General features: G+C 40.2%; 3 protein-coding genes and 1 long non-coding RNA gene across 7 annotated transcripts; 1 reads left to right on the top strand and 3 right to left on the bottom strand.

Moving 5' to 3' along the window:
- Positions 1-4,294: 4,294 nt before the first annotated feature.
- LOC122008665 lies at positions 4,295-6,941 on the bottom strand. Its single transcript, XR_006119341.1, has 5 exons — positions 6,606-6,941; positions 6,367-6,499; positions 6,088-6,147; positions 4,874-4,961; positions 4,295-4,378 (listed from the first exon to the last, which is right to left on the bottom strand). It is a non-coding gene; the product is annotated as an uncharacterized LOC122008665 (long non-coding RNA).
- A 1,784-nt stretch (positions 6,942-8,725) lies between these two features.
- On the bottom strand, positions 8,726-11,171 carry LOC122008664 (O-fucosyltransferase 20-like). Of its 2 annotated transcripts, XM_042564474.1 has the most exons (5): positions 10,587-11,169; positions 10,164-10,332; positions 10,011-10,100; positions 9,658-9,941; positions 8,726-9,591 (listed from the first exon to the last, which is right to left on the bottom strand). In XM_042564474.1, exons 1-5 carry the CDS (start codon positions 11,117-11,119, stop codon positions 9,093-9,095), a joined length of 1,575 nt encoding a protein of 524 aa, XP_042420408.1. In that variant the 5' UTR covers positions 11,120-11,169; the 3' UTR covers positions 8,726-9,092. The 2 variants fall into 2 exon arrangements, with proteins under 2 accessions (XP_042420408.1, XP_042420407.1); XM_042564473.1 differs by having other exon boundaries at positions 9,658-10,100; positions 10,587-11,171.
- Positions 11,172-18,409: 7,238 nt separating this feature from the next.
- On the top strand, positions 18,410-21,265 carry LOC122008661 (plant intracellular Ras-group-related LRR protein 4-like). Its single transcript, XM_042564469.1, has 3 exons — positions 18,410-19,749; positions 19,880-20,793; positions 20,884-21,265. Exons 1-3 carry the CDS (start codon positions 19,137-19,139, stop codon positions 21,019-21,021), a joined length of 1,665 nt encoding a protein of 554 aa, XP_042420403.1. The 5' UTR covers positions 18,410-19,136; the 3' UTR covers positions 21,022-21,265.
- Positions 21,266-21,473: 208 nt separating this feature from the next.
- LOC122008662 lies at positions 21,474-23,440 on the bottom strand. Of its 3 annotated transcripts, XM_042564472.1 has the most exons (3): positions 23,036-23,440; positions 22,048-22,143; positions 21,805-21,945 (listed from the first exon to the last, which is right to left on the bottom strand). In XM_042564472.1, the coding sequence occupies exons 1-3, from the start codon at positions 23,213-23,215 to the stop codon at positions 21,895-21,897; spliced, it is 327 nt and encodes a 108-aa protein (XP_042420406.1). In that variant the 5' UTR covers positions 23,216-23,440; the 3' UTR covers positions 21,805-21,894. The 3 variants fall into 3 exon arrangements, with proteins under 3 accessions (XP_042420405.1, XP_042420404.1, XP_042420406.1); XM_042564471.1 differs by having other exon boundaries at positions 21,474-22,143; XM_042564470.1 differs by lacking the exon at positions 22,048-22,143 and having other exon boundaries at positions 21,474-21,828; positions 23,036-23,439.
- Positions 23,441-23,855: the final 415 nt, after the last annotated feature.

The raw sequence follows: 23,855 nt of genomic DNA, 5'->3' as shown, positions 1-23,855 counted from the left end.
GCAGAGTGGTAACTGTTATTATAAGCAAATTCTACCAAATGTAGATGGTCCTCCCAACTACCCCCAAAATCTAGCACACAAGCACGCAACAGATCCTCTAGAGTCTGGATAGTGCGCTCTGACTGTCCATCAGTCTGAGGATGAAAAGCGGTGCTAAAGCGCAGCTCGGTTCCCAACGCCTTTTGGAAACTTTGCCAGAATCTCGAAGTAAAACGTGGATCTCTATCAGAAATAATACTGAGGGGAATACCATGGAGTTTAATAGTCTCTCTGCAATATAACTCTGCTAGACGATCTAGAGATTCTGTCTTACGGATCGGTAAGAAATGTGCAGATTTAGTTAACCGATCGACAATCACCCATATTGAATCATGTCTCCTCTGGGTCCTTGGTAACCCCGTGACAAAATCCATAGTGACATGCTCCCACTTCCATTCCGGCAATGCAATCTTCTGAAGTAACCCGGCCGGTCTCTGGTGTTCTGCCTTAATTTGTTGGCAAACTAGACACCGAGCTACAAAGTCTGCAATATCTTTTTTCATACCTTTCCACCAATATGATTGTTTCAAGTCTCGATACATCCGTGTATCACCAGGATGAACTGCAAATCTCGATCGGTGGGCTTCTCGAAGAAGATCCTCCTTAACAGGATGTACCTCTGGGACACATAATCTGTTTCGGAACCGAAGAGATCCATCCATATCACGTGTGAATTCTGGCTTGGGGCCTAACTCCAACTCACTAGCTATAGATCTGAGATACTGGTCTTCCATTTGACTTTCCTTAATCCGCTCCACCAATGGGGACTGTGCGATCAAGGAGACCAGTATACCACGCTGTGTTTGCCCTACTTCAGTTAAATCTAACTCTGAAAATTGTCTAACTAGATCTGTAACTGCCACCCTGTGAGTTGCCAATACTCCTCTAGACTTCCTGCTCAATGCATCTACGACTACATTAGCTTTTCCAGGATGGTAGTTGATAGTGCAGTCATAGTCTTTCAGAAACTCCATCCACCTTCTCTATCGAAGGTTTAACTCTTTCTGAGTGAAAAGATATTTCAGACTCTTGTGATAGTGAATATCTCAAAGGTAATACCGTAGAGATAATGTCTCCAAATTTTAAGGGCAAAAATGATGGCTGCTAATTCTAAATCATGCACAGGATAATTCTTCTCATGATCTTTTAGCTGACGAGAAGCATAAGCTACTACTCTATCATACTGCATCAAAACTGCCCCTAATCCTTGAATAGATGCATCCATGTAAAGAATGAATCCATCATCTCCAGAGGGAATAATTAATACTGGAGCACTCACCAATCTCTGCTTGAGCTCTTGGAAGCTTGCTTCACAAGCCTCAGACCAAGTAAACTTGACTCCTTTTCTAGTTAATCGAGTCAAAGGTGCAGCAATACTAGAAAATCCTTCCACAAATCTCTGATAGTACCCAGCTAATCCGAGAAAGCTACGAATTTCCTGCACTGACTTTGGTTGTTCCCATCGGTCAACTGCTTCAATCTTCTGGGGGTCTACTGAAATCCCTTTGCTAGAGATTACATGCCCTAGAAATCCCACAGAACCCATCCAAAAAGCACATTTACTGAACTTAGCATATAAGCGTTCCTTCCGTAAAGTTTCTAGAACTATTCTGAGATGTTGTTCGTGCTCCTCTTCTGATCGCGAATATACCAGAATGTCATCAATAAATACAATAACAAACCGGTCTAAATATTCTAAGAATACCCGGTTCATTAGATCCATAAATGCTGCAGGAGCATTGGTAAGCCCAAACTGCATTACCAAAAACTCATAATGTCCATACCGAGTACGGAAGACAGTCTTCTGAATATCTGTATCTCTAACTCGTAACTGGTGATAGCCTGATCTTAAATCAATTTTTGAGTACACACAGGTACCTTTAAGCTGATCAAACAAATCATCTATTCTAGGTAGAGTATACTTGTTCTTGATAGTTACAGAGTTTAACTGCCTATAATCAATACAGAGCCTCAAGGATCCATCTTTTTTCTTCACAAAGAGCACTGGAGCACCCCAAGGAGAAACACTAGGACGGATAAAACCCTTGTCTAGCAACTCCTGAAGTTGGATCTTTAGTTCCTCCAATTCTCTTGGTGCCATCCGATATGGAGCTTTCGATATTGAAGCTGTGCCAGGAAGCAACTCAATGGCAAACTCTACCTGTCGCCGAGGTGGCAAGCCAGGAAGTTCTTCAGGAAATACGTCGGGATATTCACATATTATGTGGACATCAGAAAGCTGGACAGAACTATCCACATTGGAACTCACTAAAGACAAGAGATACCCCTTGCATCCCCGAGCCAACAACTGCTGAGCCTGGAGAGTTGAGATAATAGATACCCCTCGATCATTGATCCCAATAAATTCCCATGATGATTGATCTAAGGGCTGAAAAGTCACCACTTTGGCTCGACAATCGACAGTGGCATGATGCTCTGACAGCCAATCCATACCCAAAATAATATCGAATTCAGTCATCTCTAGCACTTGTAGATCCACAGTAAGGATATGACTATCAAAAGTTAAAGGGCAACTCTTGATCTCCTGATCTGACATCAATATTCCACCTGATGGTGTCACTACTGATAATCCATAAGGTCGAAGAGTTGGGACCCTCCTAATCTTGCATACAAACTCAGGAGAAATAAAGGAATGCGAGCTACCCGTATCTATCAATATATCCGCAGGAATATTATAAACAGAAATAATACCTCGGATAACAGATCCTCCAACTCACTGTGCCTCCTCACGAGTCAAAGCATAAACATGACCCGGCTCAAGACCTGATGACTGACCCCTCTGGATAGAAGAAGAGGGCTGACTCTGATCCTGCGAAGGTTGGTATGACTGGGTCGAAGGTTGATAAGATAATGGTGGCTGATACTGCTGGGGTGGAGGTAATAAGTACTGCTGGGGTGGAGGTAGCAGGTACTGCTGGGGTGGAGCCACCAAATACTGCTGAGATGGAGCTGGCAAGTACTGCTGAGATGTAGCTGGCAAGTACTGAGATGGAGCTGGCAGATACTGCTGAAGTGGAGGTACTGAGTGATACTCACTCTCCACCTGGGACTGCAAATGATAGAGTTGTGGCTGGTGAGCAGACTGTGTAGGTGGGGGATTTCGTGGCTGAGACTGCTGGGATCTCTGCGGGCCTTTCTGCTGCCGAGACTGTGGAGGTCGTGAGGTAGGTCGAGCCTGTTGAGACTGTGATCCTCCTGCTTGATGTTGTGCCTTCAAAGTGCAATCTTTCTGCATATGTCCTGGCAGTTTACAATAAAAACATATACTCTTATCCAGTGGACATTCTGATGCCAGGTGATTTGGTGCACCACATTGAAAACACTTCACCGATATCTGGCCCCGCTGTGATGGAACTGAGCGACTAGATCCCTGTGATACTTTGGCCACCTTTCGTGACCGTGAAGACTCTCTAGTCGTATCCTGACCATGAGATCGACGACCTCGACTCTGCTGTCTAGAGTGTGAGCTCTGCGAGGTCTGTTGGCTGGCTTCTCTTTCTTGAGAGACTTGCTGCTGAGTCATCTCAATAAATATGGCTCGATCAAGTGCCTCTCGATAAGTAGTAACAGGAAATCCAGACATCCTGATCCGAATATATGCTGCCAGTCCCTGTGTAAAGTGAAACATACGGTCTGAGTCCTGAGCAACCACATGTGGGCAAAACTCAGCAAGTCTGCTAAATTCTGCACTATAGTCTAGCACACTTCGGTCACCCTGCTTGAGACTCATGAATTCTTGGCGTCGAGCAACACAAAATGCTGCAGGAAAATACTGTCTCTCGAACGCCTCTCGAAAAGACTGCCAAGAGATAATCTGATCCCCAAAGACTGTCTTTTGCATCTTCCACCATGTGGATGCTTGCCCTCGAAAATGATAAGCGGCTAGCTCTACCTTCTCTGTGTCTGAACAGGACATGTATCCAAAAGTGGCCTCAATATCCTCCAACCATGTACGCGCCACCCAAGGATCGGTGCCTCCATGGAACAGCATAAAACGATCCTTTGCTGAACTAGCAAGCAAAGGAATACGGGCCTTTTCCATAATAAACGATGCTGTAGGAATGGCTGGTACGGCTACCTGAGCTGCAACAAGATGAGGTTGTCCCTCAGTCTGACCACCAACTCTAATACTGGGACCAACCTGAGCTCCCGGTATCAACTCAGATGGGGAGACAGGAGCCTCATCTAAACCATGATCAGTAGTAGTGGCACGCTGACATGCACGACCACGACCGCGACCACTACCACTGTCGTAACCACGACTGTGACTACGAGCACGGCTACTGCCCCAACCGCGACCATGGGCTCGTGGCATTGCCTATAAAATCAGATGAAAATTTTCAATAATCATTTATAATCACGATAATTAAAACAAAGAATGACCCGTAAATTCTATAGCTCAGAGATACAACTCGACTTGTATAAAAATACCTTTGCTCGAGAAGTACATAAACTGAAAACAAAAATCTCGAAATAAAGCCAAAACCCACGAACAGAAAACGAAAAACCGAGCTCTGATACCAATAAAATTGTCACGCCCCAGAGGAGTCCCTGCCAGACAAAAATCCGACAGCATCTCCCCTGTACCGGTGACAATATAAAGCATACATACATACATCACCATATATAAATATAAACAACATATTCATCAGCCCACACGGCTGGAACATACATAAAATAGAAACAATATAACCACGAAATATATCAATTATATATATATATCTATCCATAGACTACAATTACTATACAGATAAACGACATCTGTAACAAAAGTGCAAAATGTAAATACAGCGAAACCAAAAGTAAAACAAACCAGAAAATCAGCACGTCGAGATCTCTGAGCAACTCTATGAAAGTCCAAAATCAACAGTAATACCAAAAGGATCCCTGTGTCTGCAAAACTAGAGACCAAGGAATGTAGCAAATTACCCAAATGGCTAAGTGGATACTCAAGAAAGATGTGCATGAATTTAATCTTATTGAAGAAGTCAAGGAAGTAGAATAAATTATCATCTTTTGTTACAACTTTAGGATTATTCTTAAAGTTCTACCTTTATACATATATATGTATAATCATCTTCTCATTATCTATAATCAGGTAAAATTTTTAGATAGAGTTTGAGATCTTCACCTTATCATCACCTGTCATCATTAATAAAATCAATTTTTCAATCTTATTATTTAATCACTCAATTATAAGTTATCATGGTAAGATCAACATGTATATCAATAGTCTGAATCTGATAAATCAACTAAAAAGTGAATCACTGGAGCCAATATCATCAGAGTGAAATATCATATGGATAGGCTAAAAGCCTCCTAAGAGTATAAAACTGTCGCATACGTCATCTGACGTACGGGCTATCAGCCCTCACCGGTGGAAGACATAATAAACACTGACCGAGGGCTACATCACGCCAACACGCCTCGGGTGTACGGTCAGGTACTCTGGACCGCGGCCACCGCGCTACCACAATAACATGTGGGCGGTCCAGTACTCTAATATAGAGCTCTGGTATAAAGCTAGGCTCATGGTCTTCACTTTTTAATTCTTCATTTATTATCTTTATTAATTCACCGTTATGATTATATTCATCCATTTATCATGATTATTCTCTTTTCATATTAATTGGTCAATCAAGGTAATATTTTCGTATCAAATCTATTAGTTTATCATTATATGGTCCACAGATAAAAAGCTACAAGTATCAACAGATAGAGTATCAAAAGCATGAAGTATGAAAGGTCAAGCAAGTCAAAAGAGACAAGGTATCAACAGAAGATAAATTTCGAATATTTCTTTAATTTTAAAAACAACCCTCCCCATATCAATCCCAATATGAACTCACATATGAACAAGAAATAATATCAATTATTTACCCTCCAATAATTTTAATATTTTAACCCATTTCGCTATTTCTAATATCAGTTTAATCCTCATTTTGAAAACAATAATACAACATATACATATTCCAATTTATATATTTATTCATGCACAAGGAAATAGACAAGAGTAGATATATCCACCTTATATACAGCAAAATCTCCGAGTATCGGCAGGTCACCGTGCTCCACTCGAGCTCAGATCTACAAACACAATATCAAACATAACTTAAATAATCAAAATACTATCTAATAATAATAATAATGACCTAAAATCTACACATTATCTCTGATTCAAAATCAGTGAATTATTTTGATCTCGATACCTCGTACCACTTCGCATTCCTAAATACAACATCTGTTCTGATCTAGATAACCCTTCTAACTACACATCAATTTAACCAAAAGCAACCTAAAATATACCTTCTAAGGGTTTTGTGTGGCTGCTGGAAATTAGGGCAGCAAATAAGGTTCTTTGTCGACAACTCCGGCAAGCTGCGGCAAGCTCCGGCGAACAACGACGATGCTGCCAATAAAAGGACAGCAGCTAAGGCTGCTGTTGGAGGAAACAAAAGGAAACTAGGGCTGTTAGGGAAGATTGAACACAAAGAAGGCTACTGGGATAGTGAAGGGGCAAGGAAAAACTTTTTCCCCTTTCTCACCGGTGATCTCGGCGAGCTCCAGCGAAGGCCACAGCTAGCTCCGATGGCTGCTGTGGTTGGGCTAGAAAAGAGGGCAGCAACTAGGGCTTTGCTTTCCCCTCTTTTCTGATGGTCCGGCGGCTCTGACACACTCCGAGGAGCTCCGACGATGCTGCCGAGAAGCAGAGAAGAGGAAGCAAAGGCTAGTGGTCGGAGAAAACAGTTCTCTGCCCTTGCTAGAGGAGGAGAAAAAGTGCTGGAGGAGAAGAAGAGGGCTGCTGTGCTTGAGAAGAAGAAGAGGGAGAGATTTACTCGTTCATCGCCGCTAGAGAAGAGGAGGAGGAGAAAGGGTTGCAAGTTTCGGTGGGGAAGCGGTGGAGAAGAGAAGAAAAGAGGAAGAGAAAAAAGGGGGGTGTGGGGGAGGGCAGTGCACGTGGATGGCATGGGTGGATTTGATTTTTTTTTTTTTTCAAATACTTAACAGCAAGAGAGAGGAAGTGATCGAGGGAGAGAAGTTGGCTTTGGAGGTGATTTTAGGATTTTGATTTCACTATGATGCTAGTTAATGTCCCTATGTATTGTTCTTCTTCTTACCTCCATACTTATTCTCTTATAGCATTCTAACCAAATACCGGTATGATCTCGAGAATATCTCACTAGAGAGTTTACATCAATTTCTAACACCAATAAGTAAGAAAGTAACTGTAGAAAGTCTAATTAAAGGGATACTATCTATTACTAAAGGCACCCAGTCATACAACCCTAGAGTTGTCTCAATTACTTCCTAAAGTTAGATTAATGCTATTAAGTAAAGAGATAACTTAGAGAGTCGAGTTAAAGGGATACCCTCTGTCACTAAAGATCTCTCGGTCATACAATCTTTAGATTACACAAGTCACTTCCTAACATTAACTTGGTAAAACTCATTAAACTCTAACTAGATAATTCCTTTGTAGTGAAATGATCTCCTTTTAAAAGTCCGCTTAAAGGGATACCCTATGTCATAAAGCCCCATAGTCATACAATCTAGTACTTCTCCTCTACAAGCCGATCAATCCACAATAACCCATACGTATACACCACACACATATTTTGTCAAACATATACAAGGCGCGGTATAAAAGAACAAGTTATAAACATATCATAGAATAGGGAAATGACCAAGTATATAGTTCATACATCAGCATCACATCATAATTACTCCTTATATCCTTGATCGGGAGAATCTACTCTATGGAGAAGGGAGACACAACCAATACACAAAGAAATAACATTTTACAACTCAATACGTGAAATATAGAGAAGAAAAATGTTTATCCATAAATTCTGGTATTGTTGGAGGTGTTCCCTTGCTAGGGAGAAGGATGGATCATCGACAACAACTCTTGAAAGAGGTTTTAGGGTTTTCTCAAAGGGGAGAACATTCCCCAAGGAAAGGGGTGAATTCCCAAAACTAAGATAGGTCAAAAGGATTGAAAATCCCTTGGCGGGGGTACGACACGGTTGTGCCTCAAGATACGACCATGGTGTGTGTGTCGTGGCCCAGGGCAAACACAATTGTGCCTCAAGGCTTGGCCAAGCAATATGGTCTTCGGAAAATTGTGGGTGCGACTGTCTTGACCAAGTCAAGAGGTATCACGTGGAGTCTATGTTGACAGAGTTAAGATTATGCCACCTACTTGCCTCTCTATCATAAGCATCCCTTCTAAATCTAGTAAAGAGGATGTAGATAGATTGAGTACACAATTAGTGTGATATCAAACTTAAAATAATGGAGCTCTCGATGAATATTGTCGAGCTCCCGTTGAGTCGGACCTGTTTTAAACATTTTGGGATCTTGACTAACTCACATCCTTGTTGATCTAGTCAAAGGTGTACCAAGTGGAACCTATGTTAGCATTACGAGGAGTCGATGTAGACCGAGGTTTGCACGTAGGAGACCTCTACTCACCTCTGTATCAAGAATAATGGTTGATGCTTTATATATGCATTTACCCTGCAATCTGATTGGGGTTTGATTAGAATGTAAGCAATAGTTCTTAGTATAGATCCTCTTCGTATTTTTAGGCTTGATTGATCGAGCCCAATAACAAGGTTCGACGGAAACATCCACTTCGTTCTTCGTGAATAAAGAGTGATACTTTGAAAGATCGCAAGTTGCACTTGTTTAACCTGATAAGAAAGCACATACACAAACTTGTTGGATTGAAACTAGGTGAATCCAAATGCAGCTCAAATGAGATTCTTCAGAAGATCTGAAATCAAGTGGCAGATGAATCGAGTTACATTGTTCTTCTCTTCAACATTTTGTCAAGTTGTCGAACAAAGAAAGAAATTTATGAACAGCTGCAGTGATTAATTCTGTTGTTGCTACAAGAGAGATGAACAGAGTTGCTTTGTTCTTCTCAAATTCATGAAGAAAAGAAAGAATCTGAACAGAGAAGGAAGAAGTGTTATGAATCGTCGCTCAAAATTGTGAAATTTGGTGATCTCTCTGCCAAAAGTTGTTCAAGCTTTCGAGCTCGAGCTCGTGGAATTGCACATGCACTCCGGCACCGGGTACGCCGTGACATCCTTGTCGGACTTCTCCGTCCTCGGCTCCGGCTGGCCCAGCGATCCGCGGTGCAGCTCCTTCAGAATCCGGTCGAGCTCCACCTCTGGAAGTGCGCCGTGATGGATCAAGTAGGGGAGCATTTGCCGCTTGTTGGGCGTGATGTACTTCCGGTGGCCCGAGAACGCGCGGTGGCCACGCATGAGGTGGCCCATGTTGCCGCCGTGCGACGGCAGGAAGACGTCGCTCTGCTCGCACACCACGTAATCGACGGCGGCGAGGAAGGAGGACCTGTTGGCGAACGGCGCGAGCTCGCCGGGCAGCGCCAGGTCGTCCTTGTTGAACAAGTTGGGGAAGTGTCTGGTCAGCGGGAGCAGGGCTTCCCGGCCGCCGAACGGCTCGCCGCCGGCCCAGTAGATCCTCGCGTCTTCCGGAGCTCCCAGAGCTTTCAGCAACCTGCGCTGCCCATCGTTCAATCCAAGAAAATGTAGCCAAAAAAAAATGCAATCTTTCGTTCACTACCTGGTGACTTCGCCGGCGTTCAAGGGGCAGAGCCCGGCGAGCTTGCGGTCGTGGAAGGTGATGTTGGACCGCCCAGTGAGGAGCTTCGGCTTCAGCTTCCGCTCCTCTTCGACGGCGGCGTCGAACTCGGGGCCGAGGCCGGGGAGGCACCCTGTGCGCACCCACACGTCCTTCTCCAAGCGCAGGTGCAGAGCAAGGTACGGGCCATGGCCTCTCATCCTCGATGCGAGCTTGTTCCCCAGCTCTTGGATCGGAGCTGCAAATCTCAGAGCATGGAATGCGACCTGCTCAATTTGAGAAACATCAAAGTTTAAATCTCTGAAACCGATCGATCCACCATCGATGAAGCTTACTTTGCAACGAAGTTTTTGGAGATCAGAAGGAAGGTCCTTGGAGAGCCTGGAATCCAAGCTTCGCAGAAGCAGAACACCTTCTCTGTTCAGCTGCATAAAAAATAGAAAATTAGGGCTCAAATTCTTCGAGGAGGAAGAAGAATCAGAACTCACTCTTTTCATGTATCGCGATCGAATCCAATCAGGGGAAACGTGAAGAGGCGTTTGCTTCTCCTGCACCGGCCGAGTCATGATGTGAGTCGACGGCAGGGAGGAGACAACCTTGACGTCGTCGGCGAGAACTCGCTTGAAATGCTCCAGATCGAAGACGTCACCGAACTCACTGAAGCAATGATGAATCTAGTGTTAGTCTTAATCTAGTAACCTGGAAAAAGGTGGAGGAATTTTTTGGTTCAAATGGTTTTCTGCTGCACTTCGAGCTACAAAATTGGTAAATTTTGCCAAAAAAAGGGGATCAGATTTTGTGTAAGCGAGTGGAGAAGAACAAGATGAGGATTTGTCAGAAAAAATAAGGAAGAAAGAAGAAGAAAAGAAGAAGAAATAGAGAAAAAAAAATGACGATTATATGAAGGCTACCTTTCGTCTCCCCAGATGACGTTGACCTGGAGCACCGGCACGACGAGCGCGGCTCCGAGGATGCGAGCGATCACCACTGCGTCGACGATCTGGTTGCGCTGCTGGTTGAGCCCGCCGGAGACGACGACGAGTAGGTACTTATTCCGGCGTCCCGAGCGTGCCACCGCAGCACCTTCGGCACGGTACTCGTCGCTGAAGTCGAGGCAGGGGACGAAGCCCATCCCGTCAGGCTGCCGCCAGAACTCAACTCCCGGGGAGGCGGGGGAGAAGGAGAATGGGAGGCTGCTGGGGAGGCGGAGTTGGGGGCAGTGTAGGATGGGGTCGAGAAGGAGGCCGACGCCCAATCCGACGGCGGCGGCGAGGAAGAGCAGCAGGAGGAGGAGCGACCGACAGTGGACAAACCGGCGGGAGGGCTTCTTCGGAGGGGTAGATAGGTGGAATCCGCCTGGAATCGAAGTGGAGGAGAGAGATCGGATGATCGCCGACGGCACGGCGATGTACGACGTCCGCTTCGCCTTCCCCCTCGTCGCCATTTCCACTCTTCTTCTTCGTCTTCTTCGGTGTGTCGATGGGTAAAAAGAAAGGTAACTTTGTGATTACTGACCGAACATGGACCCATTTTTCTTTAGCGAGATGACTATTAGGCCCTTCAATAAATGAAGCTCAGTGTCTCTAATTAATTTTAAAAAAAGGTAGTATAGTCATTTCAGGTAAAAATTGTTTGCCCTCGATAAGCACACTCGCTGCCGTGTCGCCAGCTGGCGAAGGACCGCATGTCGTGGTATCGACTTCGGGGCCAATCCGCCATGTGCCGCAGTGGACTCACTTTTATGCGGGCAACTCCATGTTATGTTTATGAGGTACATACAAGAAATTTATTTATTTTTTTGAAAAATAATTAAATGAAAATTTTTATGACAACAATTTTAACTAAAAATAGTTTGATCAATTTTAAACTTTACTAACAAATAGTTTGATCTAATATTATAATACTTTTCTGTTTAAAATTATTTTAACATTAGTTATTTTTAAATTAAACAAATTTAAAAGTGTTTAAAAACAAATAGTAACTCAATGTTTTTCTTATTTATACTAAGAAGAATGATTATGATGATTGCTTTCGTTTTTAAAAATTACATTAATGAAAAAATTAATCGAAAATATTTTTAATTAAATTGAGTTAAATTTTGATTATAATATTCTGATTAAAAAGTTATAACTAGTATTTCACATTCAACATCACAAACACATCAACGATGGATTGAAGACAAACACATCAATTAATTCACTTACACTCTGTCCACATTAAATACGGCGTGCAAAATATATATTTATTTTATAAAAATAAATTAAAATCTGAATTATAAAAAATAATATTTCATTTTTTAAAAAATTAATATAATTATAGCAAACTTATTGCTTTAATTTTAATTTAAATTATTATTTACGAGAGTAAAAGATGATGGCGGTATCAGACGGTCCAATATTACTGTCCCATATTAAATACAAATAAATATTACTTTATATGTGAATGTATATTACATCAAAATATTTTATTAATTTAGTTAAAAATTACTTAAATTTATCGAAATTATTCTAATTTAATTAAAATCACTTCAATATTATTCTAGTACTTTAATAATTTTATATTGAACTAAACCTTTGTAAATAGTATATAATAAGAATGGATAAAACTAAATAAAATTATGTTTATTAGGATTCTTTGTGTGGTGGTTTGTGAGTACTTGTCAATAAAAGTTGGTCAGATATGGGCATCAATCAAGGAGCTTTTACATTAAGAAAGGTAATAATATTTCTATTTTTTTTATAATTAAGATTTCTATTTTTTCAAACCGATTAATCTTGATTAACATAAAAAAATATATAATTTATTAATATAAAAGATTATAATTTGTATGAAATTTAGGCTAATCACTTATTTTTTTATTCATTAATTTAATAAAATAAAATTATAATAAAAGCTTTGTCCATGCATCAATCAATTGGCCTCATTTGATTCTCTTTTTTTTCTTGTTTTAAAAATAATTTAAATTTCCTAAAATTTAAAAATGTTATTTATTTTATTATTGTTGCAAGAGATAAATATTTTTAATAAAATAGAAGTTGAAAAGTAGATTATTATTATTATTATTAATAAGTAAAGTTCGATTGGTTGGTTTTGAAGTCAAAATCTTGTTGATAAAGCTAATTAGTTAATTAATCAATTACGCTTTACGTGTGAATGAAACTCGAAGTGGAAACATAAATAAATTTGCTTCTATTGTAATTTATTATTTTTAAAAATAATAGTGCTTTTTAAGGGCTACTCTTGAATGAAACTTTGGACCGGTTCAATAAAAAAAAAAGTTTTATGTTAATAAAATATTTCTTTTTGACTCGAGTGCCTCGTAAGGTGATGTGGCGGGGATGACAGAGGCCCACTCAAGACTCCTCCATGTCAATTCTCATGATGAGTCGAGTCAAATCAAGATTGATTCGGTCGAGCTCGGATCAAATCAGCCAATTCCAGACGAACTCAAGTCGAGTCTGTTCTTGAACTTGCATACGACCTGACGATTAATGACGGTTACAAAAGTTCTCGTTACAAAAAAGGTCACAGCCTTTGGGAAAAGGAAAAAAAAGTATGTCCTTTGAGAATCTATGGAAGCTTTTCACTCCGTAAATGAAGGTCACACACCCTTTGGTAAAACACCCGTTAGTGTTTTCACTCCTTTATCAGTTCTTCCTTTAACTTTTTTCTGTATTTAACTTTAGTGTCAGATATTCTCATCAAAATTTCTCATGGCCTCCCTTCTGATCTTTTTTTCTAGTTCTTTCAATGGTTGAGGCCAACTCGATATAAGCCGACCTCATAGAAGCCGACCTAACAAGAATTTATTGAAGCCGACTTAACGCGCATCCAACCTCTTGACCCGAAAGAGTTTGGGTGCGGGTACATCAAGAAATTAGCCCAACCCTCAATCTCGTACCACAGGGTAATTTCAATATCATTGAGGAGAGGATTAATTATAGAAATTGAATATAAATTCTTTGTGATTTTATGTAGTGCCTTATAATTATAGTTATAGATGGGCAAAAATTAAAAGGGTGTTCTGTTGCCTATTATAATTATATTATATGCATAAAATTAAATAAATAGAAAATAAAATTGTAAATACTCATAGTGATCTCCCGAGAAGAAATCGAAGAAAATGGCGGTGAAGATGTTACTACTGTCGTCGAGAGGATCATCATTTGGAATCTCTTCAGATTTTTCACGAACCAAATCCCGACCACAGGACGTTCTCTTTTACTCACCGTCGCACTCACCCACCTTTGGATTGCTCTTGGACGCTTCAATATTATATAAGAAGCAAGCATTAGTTACAACCCAAATCAATGCTTTGATGACATTCATTGGAGGAAGATTAAGGTGAATGGGCATCCATTCATTTTTCTAACATTGCAACTGATGCAACGTCCAACATGTTCATCATTCTACTACATGTTAGCCCCCTCGGGACGGTTTAGTGGCTAGTACATGAGGTGTTGCCACCATGAGATCTGGGGTTTGAATTTTGGCAAAGTCGAGGTAAATGTTTTCCCTATGTGCTAGTCACCATGCCAAAGGCTAGTAGCCGCCCGTGATTTACCTCCTCCGTGTTAGCCCTGGGATGGGTTGGCGGGGGCACTGGGGTGAGCGTATTCGCTTTTTGCCATCATCATTCTACTACATGTTATAAAAATTACATGTTAGTTTCTAAACGTTCGATTATAATTAGATTATGTTCATTTGAAATGTAATGAGTGTCATGAAGTCCTCATTGTTTAATTTGCATATTAAAATATTTATTTTAATCAGATTATCACACAAAAAATCTAAATCAAAATAATATAAAATCAACGTTGTAGAAGCTAGATGCTAGGTTCTACATGTTGTAGAAGCTAGTTGCTAGCTTCTACATGCATGGGCGGAGCCACGCTTTAGGCTACCAAGGTTGTAGCCCAAGTAGCTAATGACAACCAAGAAGAAAAAAAATCTGAAGTTTACCTTGAGAAAAAGAAAAAAAAAAAAACACAAGAGAAGAAGGGAGCAGCTCGGATGACGAAGTAGTCGGCGCAGCCCGTAGCCCGAGTAGATCACTCGGGCTGGCTCCGCCAATGTCTACATGTTGTAAAAGGTAGCATCTAACGTCTACAATTGTAAAAGCTAACATATAGCTTTAACATGGTTGAATAATTAGATAATGTATTTGTAAAGCTAATTGTTAGCTTCTACACATTGGAAGGTAAATGTTAGCTTCTATAATTATAGAAACTAGTTGCTAGCTTTCACACGATTGAATGATCTAATAATGCAAAAGTATTTTGAGTAGGACACTTTAAAGAGGCATAGAGAGACACTCATGATTTTTTTAGAAAAAGAGGTGTCCATCTAAAGAAAGCGCAAATGATGAATACCCTATTGAATTTTGCCCATTATAAATTCATCATTTAATCAAGAAAATTTAGCATGATAGATTGATCTTGGTAGGGAGTATACCATGAGGTGAAAAAGAAGATCTTTGTGGCCCCCAGACAATGGTGTAATGACAAAATATTTTCTTAATTTTCTGAGCATTTAAAGATCGAGTCATAATTTTGATGAATTAATAGATAATTTTACTTAATGGACAGTTTACCTAAAAATATTGGGGTATATATATATATATATATATATATATATATATATATTCAATCAGATTATTTGACAATCTTAACTCTATCAAACTATTTGATAGATCAATTTCTTTTATGAGTCAATGGGTTCTTTATATCTAATAGTGCAAACCATTTTTTTTTTTTTTGTTTTTATAAATCCAAGTATCCAACTTGTGCGATCTAACTAGTCCTAGAGATGATCAATTTGGCCTTAAGAAAGTTTTTTATTGGCTATCAAAATAAATTGAAAAGCAAAAATGGATCCTGATGGACGGTCTAACTCTCCCCAATGTAGTATGCTTGGGTGAGATTTGAACCCCTTGTTGCTTAAGGAGTTAGTCTAACCTCTTATCATTGCATCATAACCGCTAAAAGGCAATGATTTAGCAAAAGATAAAGTCATCACCTTAGTGGTCCCTAGATGGTGGCCCCACATTCTCTGGAATGAGATAAATCACTAGGGATATTTGCCCTAGCGTAGAGATTAAGCACTCAGCGAGGTATTTTACACATGCTGGGAATTGATTCCAAGACCTATTGGAGCAACCACTCATATAAAAATGGTAATCCTAATTAGCTTCATTAACTATCCCTGGGGTGACCGGCTTATAAGTGAAATCTCAATTAGCCTCATTATCCCTAGGGGTGACCGACCCGGCCCCACGAAAGTTTTCCACTAGCAACCAAGATAAATTGGGAAGTGCATGTGGCGGTCACTCAAAAACACAACATCCTTTGGTTATACCCCCCCCCCCCCCCCCCCCAATTTAGAGAAAAAATTTCTGCAAATACAACTTAGCTGGGATTCAAACCACGGGTGTCTGTGTAATAACCTGGATGTTCTACCGTAGCAACATAGCCCCGAGGACCAACCACTCATATAGATACCACACATGAGCGATTTCTACTAATTGTTGTAGCATAAAGTGATTAGGTTCATTCCAGGTGTCCCTTATAGCTTGCCCCTAGGTAATGTGAAGGGAGGTAAATTAAAGAGTCAGCTTATAGTGACCGCTAAGTGGTTAGGGGTGAGAGGAGTTTTTTTTCTGAGGGTATGCTCCCGTCGAAAATTGATTCCTACTCCATTATAATAAATCTACCACCGTTTAACCAACTAGACATCCCATGAACCATTTCTACCAATCCACTTAGTCCAAATGCCCCTACCAACCTATCCATTGCTCATCCAATTTGATCAACTCGCTACTTTTACTCAAGAAAAGTCCACAAATGTAGAATAATTAATATTGTAAATCAAACTTATCAACATGGACAATGGAATTAGGTGAACATTTAATGTGAAAATAGAAAAGTGTCAACCCTAGCAATAAATCAAAGTAGGACGGTAAATGAACTGAACGTTCATGAGTAAGTTTAATGTTTGGCTTTGTAAGAATTTATTTATTTTTATTTAATACATACAAAATTAATTAAATAAATAAGTTTGAATACAAACTAAACAAATAAGCTTGAACATATTCAGCTCATTAATAAAAAATGTGGAACCGCCACATCAGCGGCCCCCCTAGAGCCGGTACCACGTATATGGAGGGAGGTAAATGCAGGTACACAGCTGAAACTCATTAATGTTCATGAACAACGTTGTTCATGAACCATGTTTATTAATAAAACTCTTAACAACATACTAAATAAATAAAGAAATATTTAAAATTAATAAGCAAGTTTTAATTATTAAACTCAATAGTTAGTCAAATAAGTAAAAATTTTAATCAATCAAATAAATTTGAAGTTATTTGATAGCTGATAATATCTAAGTGAATCAAGTTCATATCAAGCTTGAGCCAAACTCAAACTTATAAAATATAAAGTAAGCCAAACTTGAATTTGACTTCGCTTAATTACCTTATCAAATAAACTTGAACACTTCAACATTTAAGTTGGCTGAACTTGCTTACGCCCCTAACTCAAAAGTTAGCACTACTCATGCAAAACGCTAAATGAGGGTTTGGCTTCATCTATTTAACCGAATTAAACATAACATGCAAGGTTGGATGAGGTGTGCCCTAAACCTATTTTTGGCACCCACAAGTGAAAAGAATGGAAAGGATAAAATGACATCCACCATATTATTTATTTTTTAAAAATAAAATAATTCGAAAAAAATGAATGAAATTATTTTTCATGCTTGCCACAAGGCATGTTGGTGGATCCATGACCATGGTGGGGACTACTCACACTCCTTGCCCCAATCCTCTCTCTAGTTCTATTTTGGTACTTTTATTTTTCTCAATTCTATCACTAGCCTTTTACTTGAGAGGCGTTTTGATAATTTTACTATCACTTGAGAAAGGTTTAATATTATCCAATTCATGTACCCAATTTTCTTATATTTTCGTTATACCCTCTCCATTTTTTCTATGTTCTATTTTTTTTCATATTATTATTTTTTTAAATTGGTTCAAAAATTTATCGATGTCAATTTTACAGGGTAGAACTGAGATACGAAGGCATGAATATATTAAAAAAATTTACAGGAATATATTATTTTTAATTTAAAATATTTAAGATTTTTTTAAATTTATCCGTCAATTTTTAACAAAATTGACTAATGGATTTATTGCATTTGAAAATTTAAAAATTTGATCTGATGTTGATTAGTAAGTATCCTTAAATTTTATAATATATATTTGTGATAAATTTTGTCAAATCTTTATAATTTAAAAATTTATTATTCTAACTATTAAATTCAGCTCTCAGAATATAGATATAATAAAATAACTTTCAAGTGTAAATTAATTTTAATTTAAAACATTCAGAATTTATCAAGAACTTTAAATCATTTCAAATTCAAACTAATATATCTGTAAGTCTTCTTAGTCATCTTTGCTTAGATTTAGTTTTGAGAGTATAAATTGAGAGTAATAAATTTTTAAACGAATAAAATAAAAATTTAAAAAGAAAAAACAATATAATGGAAATGTGATATTTGTTTTTTGAAATTATGAAAGTTGAGTAGGCAGTAGGTGCGTAGTAATACTGAAATTTTCTGATGGGTTCGAAGTTTTATTGCAAATGGAACATAAATTGTAGGGGGGAAGGTGAAAATTATGCGTAAAATTAGGCTGCAGATTTGCCTTTATTTACAGCCTTTGCCCCCCTTCTCTCACTACCAGTACTGTACTCGGAGCAGTGCGCAGAGCAACCGCCCCTGATCGAAGCGAAATCCAGGCGATTGGACCGGTAAGGCGAGAAATTATCCGCCATTGTTGTCAAAGATGGAAGCTTTCTTCGCTCCTCCGTGCCCTGCGTTCTCGTCCCGCTGTTGTCTCCTCGCTCTTTCCCGAGGACCCCATCGGATAAGCCTCGTCTTCGCGGCTGACGCGTTTCTCGCTTGATTCGATGCGACGCTGCCACGAATGGGCGAGTTGGTGGGCAATTGATGCACGAGATTGGTTCTTGGTCCTCTCGATTTGTGTGGAGGATGCGCTCGTGAGGTTTCCGCTCGAGATTCCCGGTACGCTCTCGTGAATCCTGGTGCGGTTTGTGGTGTTCTGGATCTGCCAGCGAATTTTCCAGGGTTTCACTCGATGCTGATCGATTTTTACCAAGGAAGAATTCGCAGCTTGCGATGAATGCCCAATCTAAAGCTCGGATCTTCGCTGAATTTATGTGGAGAAGGTGATCCGTTCGTCTCCTTTTTCTCTCTTCTTATCCGGAGATTTTTGCCATAAAAAGGGGGCGAGCTCGTGAGATTTTGGTCAAGAGGCTCTTTCTGATGTGGATTTCTATTTGCAAACCCGTGGGCGATCACTTTTCAGCTTATCTAATCTTTGGACATTTTCCTCCCGATCTGGTTATCTAACCTCGCCCCTTTCGCTGAGAAAAAAAATGGGTTCTTCTTGGCATTCCATTGATAGCGTCGTGGAAGAGATCATGAAGCTTCACCGATCTCTTCCACCGCGGCCAGGAGTAGACGTGGTTGAGGCCGCAATGGCGCTGGTCTGCAACGTCGAAAAGGAAGAGAAGGCCCGGATCGAAGCCATCGAAAGGCAGAACAAGGGATTCGAAGTCCCCGAAGAGCTCTTCTTTGTGCTGCAGGAGATGCAGAAGAATGCAGTGAGCTATCAGAGCAAAGAGCAGAAGAGGGAAGCTCTTAAACTGCTTGATCTGGAAAATATCCATGTCCTGTTCGATGAATTGATCCAGAGAGCATCTAGCTGTGTTCCTTCAAGCTCTAGCTCTAGCACTTCTGTTACATCAATCTCTAAGAGTTCAGTTGCAGTTAGCACGGCCAATTCTAAAGCTCCAACAAACTGTTCGACCAGTGTTTCATCTGTCTTCTACTCCGAGAAAGAGGTCGGAACTGGCAGCAGTGACCGTGTTTCGAAAGATGACAGTTTCTTGAGGAAGCCGAAATCACACGTCGATGCAATTGGTAACAATTTACAGATGTCTAGAGGATCGGTTTCGAATTTGGTCAACGGGCAAGAAGGTGGTTCTGGTAAGTGATATAGTTCTATATCTTTTCTCCTTTGACAAAGAGTTTGCAATATCGAATAGAGTAGTACATAATGACTCTAGAACGGCATGTCGTACAGTCTTTAACTTCCGTTTCTCGATATCAATTGCAGGGGAAGCAAGCGGGAAGCTGAACATCATTAAACTAGCTAGCTTGATCGAAGTTTATGCAAGGAAACATGCTCGCGAACTTGATCTCCAGAATAAGTTGATGGATCAAATAGATTGGCTACCTGACTCAATTGGGAAGCTCTCTGACCTGGTTACACTTGATGTTTCCGAGAATCGCCTTGTTGCCTTACCCGGTACAATTGGCGGCCTTTCTTCTCTAACGAGATTGGATCTTCACTCAAATAGGATTGCTCAAGTTCCCGACTCCGTTGGAGATCTCTATGGCCTTGTTTTCCTCGATATGAGGGGCAATCAATTAACATCGTTGCCATCTACATTTTGTAAACTAGTTCATCTCGAGGAACTCGACTTGAGCTCGAACCAGCTTTCCTCGCTGCCGGATGCTTTTGGTTGTCTTACAGGACTGAAGAAACTAAATGTGGAAACAAATGATATCGAGGAACTTCCCCACATGATTGGTCATTGTGTTGCTCTCGTCGAGCTTCGAGCAGACTACAATCGCCTGAAATGCCTTCCTGAAGCAATTGGGAGACTAGAGTCTTTGGAGGTCCTCTCTGTCCGCTACAACAATATCAAAGGCCTTCCAACAACAATGGCATCTTTATCGAAGTTAAAGGAGCTCGATGTTAGTTTTAACGAGCTCGAATCAATACCCGAGAGCTTGTGCCTCGCGACTTCTCTTATCAAGCTAAATGTAGGGAATAACTTTGCCGATTTGCAATCTCTCCCACGTTCCATTGGCAATCTGGAGTTGCTCGAGGAGTTAGATATAAGCAACAACCAGATCAGGGTCTTGCCTGATTCATTCGGGTTGCTCTCTCAGCTTCGCGTGCTTCACGCGGAAGAGAACCCCCTCGAGGTGCCACCAAGACATATAGCTGAGCTAGGTGCACAAGTAAGCATTTTTTCCTTTTTAACACATTTATCGCAATGTTTACATAAACTTCAATTGATAGATTGTTCGATAATACTTTCATCATGAAAGGCTGTGGTGCAATACATGGCGGAATTAGTCGCGAAAAGAGATATCAGAGTGCAACCGGTGAAATCCAAGATGAGTTGGACTCAGTTATGCTTTTTCTCAAGGCCACCTAACAAAAGGAAACCTTTGATGGCTATGTGAACTGATGATACATTGTAATCGAATGTGGGTTTACGATATCCTCCGGCTAGTTTTGTTGTTTCACTCGTGTTTCGTATGGTTTTAAGTCTGCAAGAGGCTTGCCTATTACTTGTGATTCTTTAGATGTTTTTGTATTTATGTCTTCATAATGTAGTGCAGATGTAGTTTTGTTTTTCATTCTTGTAGAATTCAAGAAAACTTATAGGTTCTTTCAGTGTTCACAAATTGCTTGATTTTTAAAGTATATTGCTCTGTTTGGTATTGTTGCAGTAACTTATGACAGATCCTATTATTTCCCAATACTAATATTTTTTCACTAATTTTATCACCTCATGGATCCTAAGCTTCTTAGCACATTTCCTAATCGATAACTATTACTCTAGACGATCGCAGGACCGCCATGACTTGCCTTACATCGTCGACATCCTCATGACTTACCTTATCTCTGTCACTGATGACAATGGTTGGTACCATAATATTACTATTTAGAACATGTACAAAGAATAAGAGTCCTTGTTCTTCTTTTCCAGGTTAGAACAATCAGTGATCACCACCAAAACAAAAAAGAACAAGACTTGTCGCGTAGCCTTTGAAGCTTAGTAGGAAGAACTTGTGATTTCTTTTTGTTCGATGTCATTTCTTTGCTTTCGAGAACCGAAGACATCGGTACTTCTCCCCGCTGACGGTGATCTCCAGAGCACCGTCTAGGTTGTCTTGATTCGAGGCCGTGCCCATGAGGACACTCTTCTCCTTCTCTAAGTTCTCCTTCTCCATCTTTAGCCTTGCCTCTTGGCGGGCAATTTCAGCCTGCAAAATGGAGTTTCCGAAATCGGGCTACGGCAGTTTCAACGACAAAGTTCCGAGGACAAAAAACTATCCAACATCATGAGCACAATAGTTGATAGGATTGCATTCTGAGAAAATCTGTGTCAATGGCATGAATTAGTTGGCACATTAGTTTCTCGAATTGCAGAGGGACATAAACAACAGCTCGACACCTCTAAACCCAAAAAAAAAAGGATCTACTTTGATGATGGGCCAAAGTTTCCAGCTTGAAGACAAGTTTTGGTTGTTTGCTTGCTGCACCATGAATATGATGGGACACTCACGGTGGAGAAGAAGCTTCATCAAGGTGTAAGCATGAAACGTGACACAAGAAAGAAAGGTGAATTGCTATCCCACAGAAAAAAAAGAGAAAAAAAATATATTTTTGGATCTATGAATTTCAACACACTGACTGCTTCACAAGGTCACAGGCATCTTCCTTGATTGAACAAATCATAAAACTATCTAAAACAGATAGAAAATAAGCTTGAATCTTAAACTCAAACGTCACAAAATAAAAGGATAATACAGTCACAGTCCAGTGAGTAGTGCCATTGTTTAACAACTATAAATTTTATTAAAATTATTTGTAACTGTGTTGATGTTTCAATCATCTAAGCATAAGAGTGCAACAGGAATTCTACAAAGAAAAAAGGGGCTCGTATTAAGTGGTTTCTTTGAACCATAAATTCTCCTTAGATTCTGTAGTGAGTTAATATTAAAACCAATCGATATAAAACAAGACAAAACTTTCATCATAATTTGGGAACACAAACAATGCTAACTATAATTTATACGAAGTTTTATAAAAATGTTAACAAAAAGATATGTTTATAATGTAAAAGTTGTTTAGAACAGTCTCATAATTTAATCTACTTGGATCCAACTGGTCACTTGCTATATCAACATCAAATTTCTTTCATGGGATTAACATCCGGAGTTTTAGGTGTTGGATAAACTATGGATTTGTGTTCTTCGAATTAGCAGCATATGCAATTCTTGTCAAGCATTATCCAGAAAAATGAATCCGATCCCAAAACAAGCATAACCAATCCAAAACACTGAATTATAATCAGAAACCAAGATGATCGAGTTCATGATCCCTTTTTGGCTCCGCGGTGGATGGAGAGAAAAAAAGGAAAAAAGGAAAGTTTCATTTTTTTTGGGAGGAGAAAAACGCGTGTGTTACCTCTCGCCGGGATAGTTCTGCTTTCCAGGCGGCCTCCCTCTCGGCGACCTCGCGCTCGCGCTCCTCGATGTAGCTCTGCATCTCCCTCTCCTTCATGATCCGGTCCTGGATGTCCGCATCCAACGCCTCCTTGAGCTCCTTCACGAACTTATCCACCACCGCCTTTATCCGCAGCGACATCTCCGCTCCTCGCCTCGACAGAGGGGAAGTCGGAACCGCTGGAGCTTCCTAACGCCTTCGCCTAGCTCATCGAAGCATGGCGTCGGAATACGCCGGAGCAATTCGATTTCCCGGTGGAAATCGACGGAGACGCCGATGGTGTCCGGTTAGGCTGTGCGTTTAGGGATTACGCTTGCGGAGAGACGTGAGGAATGAAGCATCGCAACAAAAGGAACATCATAATTATTTATTCTTTTCAATTTTGTTTTTTTTTAAAAAATATTTTGTACGGCGATTTTCTAAACCGCGAAAGTGTTACCCAAATACTAGGGATTTTGGGATTGTCCAAATTGCACAGCTCGGCTTGATTCATTTTCCATTCTACTCTTTCCACAAATCGACAATCTTATACGTGTCTAAAACAAAGACGACTCTGAATCACGCTCGTGTCTTCTCGGAGAAAGAGACCTTCGTCCAAATCAAAGGCAACGAACGACGAACAGTGCAGCTTATGTTTTTAGCAAACGGTGATCTTCTGCTCCGTGAAATAGTCAAACGGAGATGAGCTAACGATGCAACTTCTTGTCAGAGAAAATAGGGAACGAAGTATAGATAAAAATCATCACTTCAGTGGAGTTTCATAGCCATCGCAACTTATTGT

Source organism: Zingiber officinale, chromosome 8A (assembly GCF_018446385.1).
Source record: "Zingiber officinale cultivar Zhangliang chromosome 8A, Zo_v1.1, whole genome shotgun sequence".
In the NCBI taxonomy this organism is placed as follows: domain Eukaryota; kingdom Viridiplantae; phylum Streptophyta; class Magnoliopsida; order Zingiberales; family Zingiberaceae; genus Zingiber; species Zingiber officinale.
The sequence above is the reverse complement of the archived record's forward strand: the minus strand, read 5'-3'. Positions and strand labels throughout refer to the sequence as shown.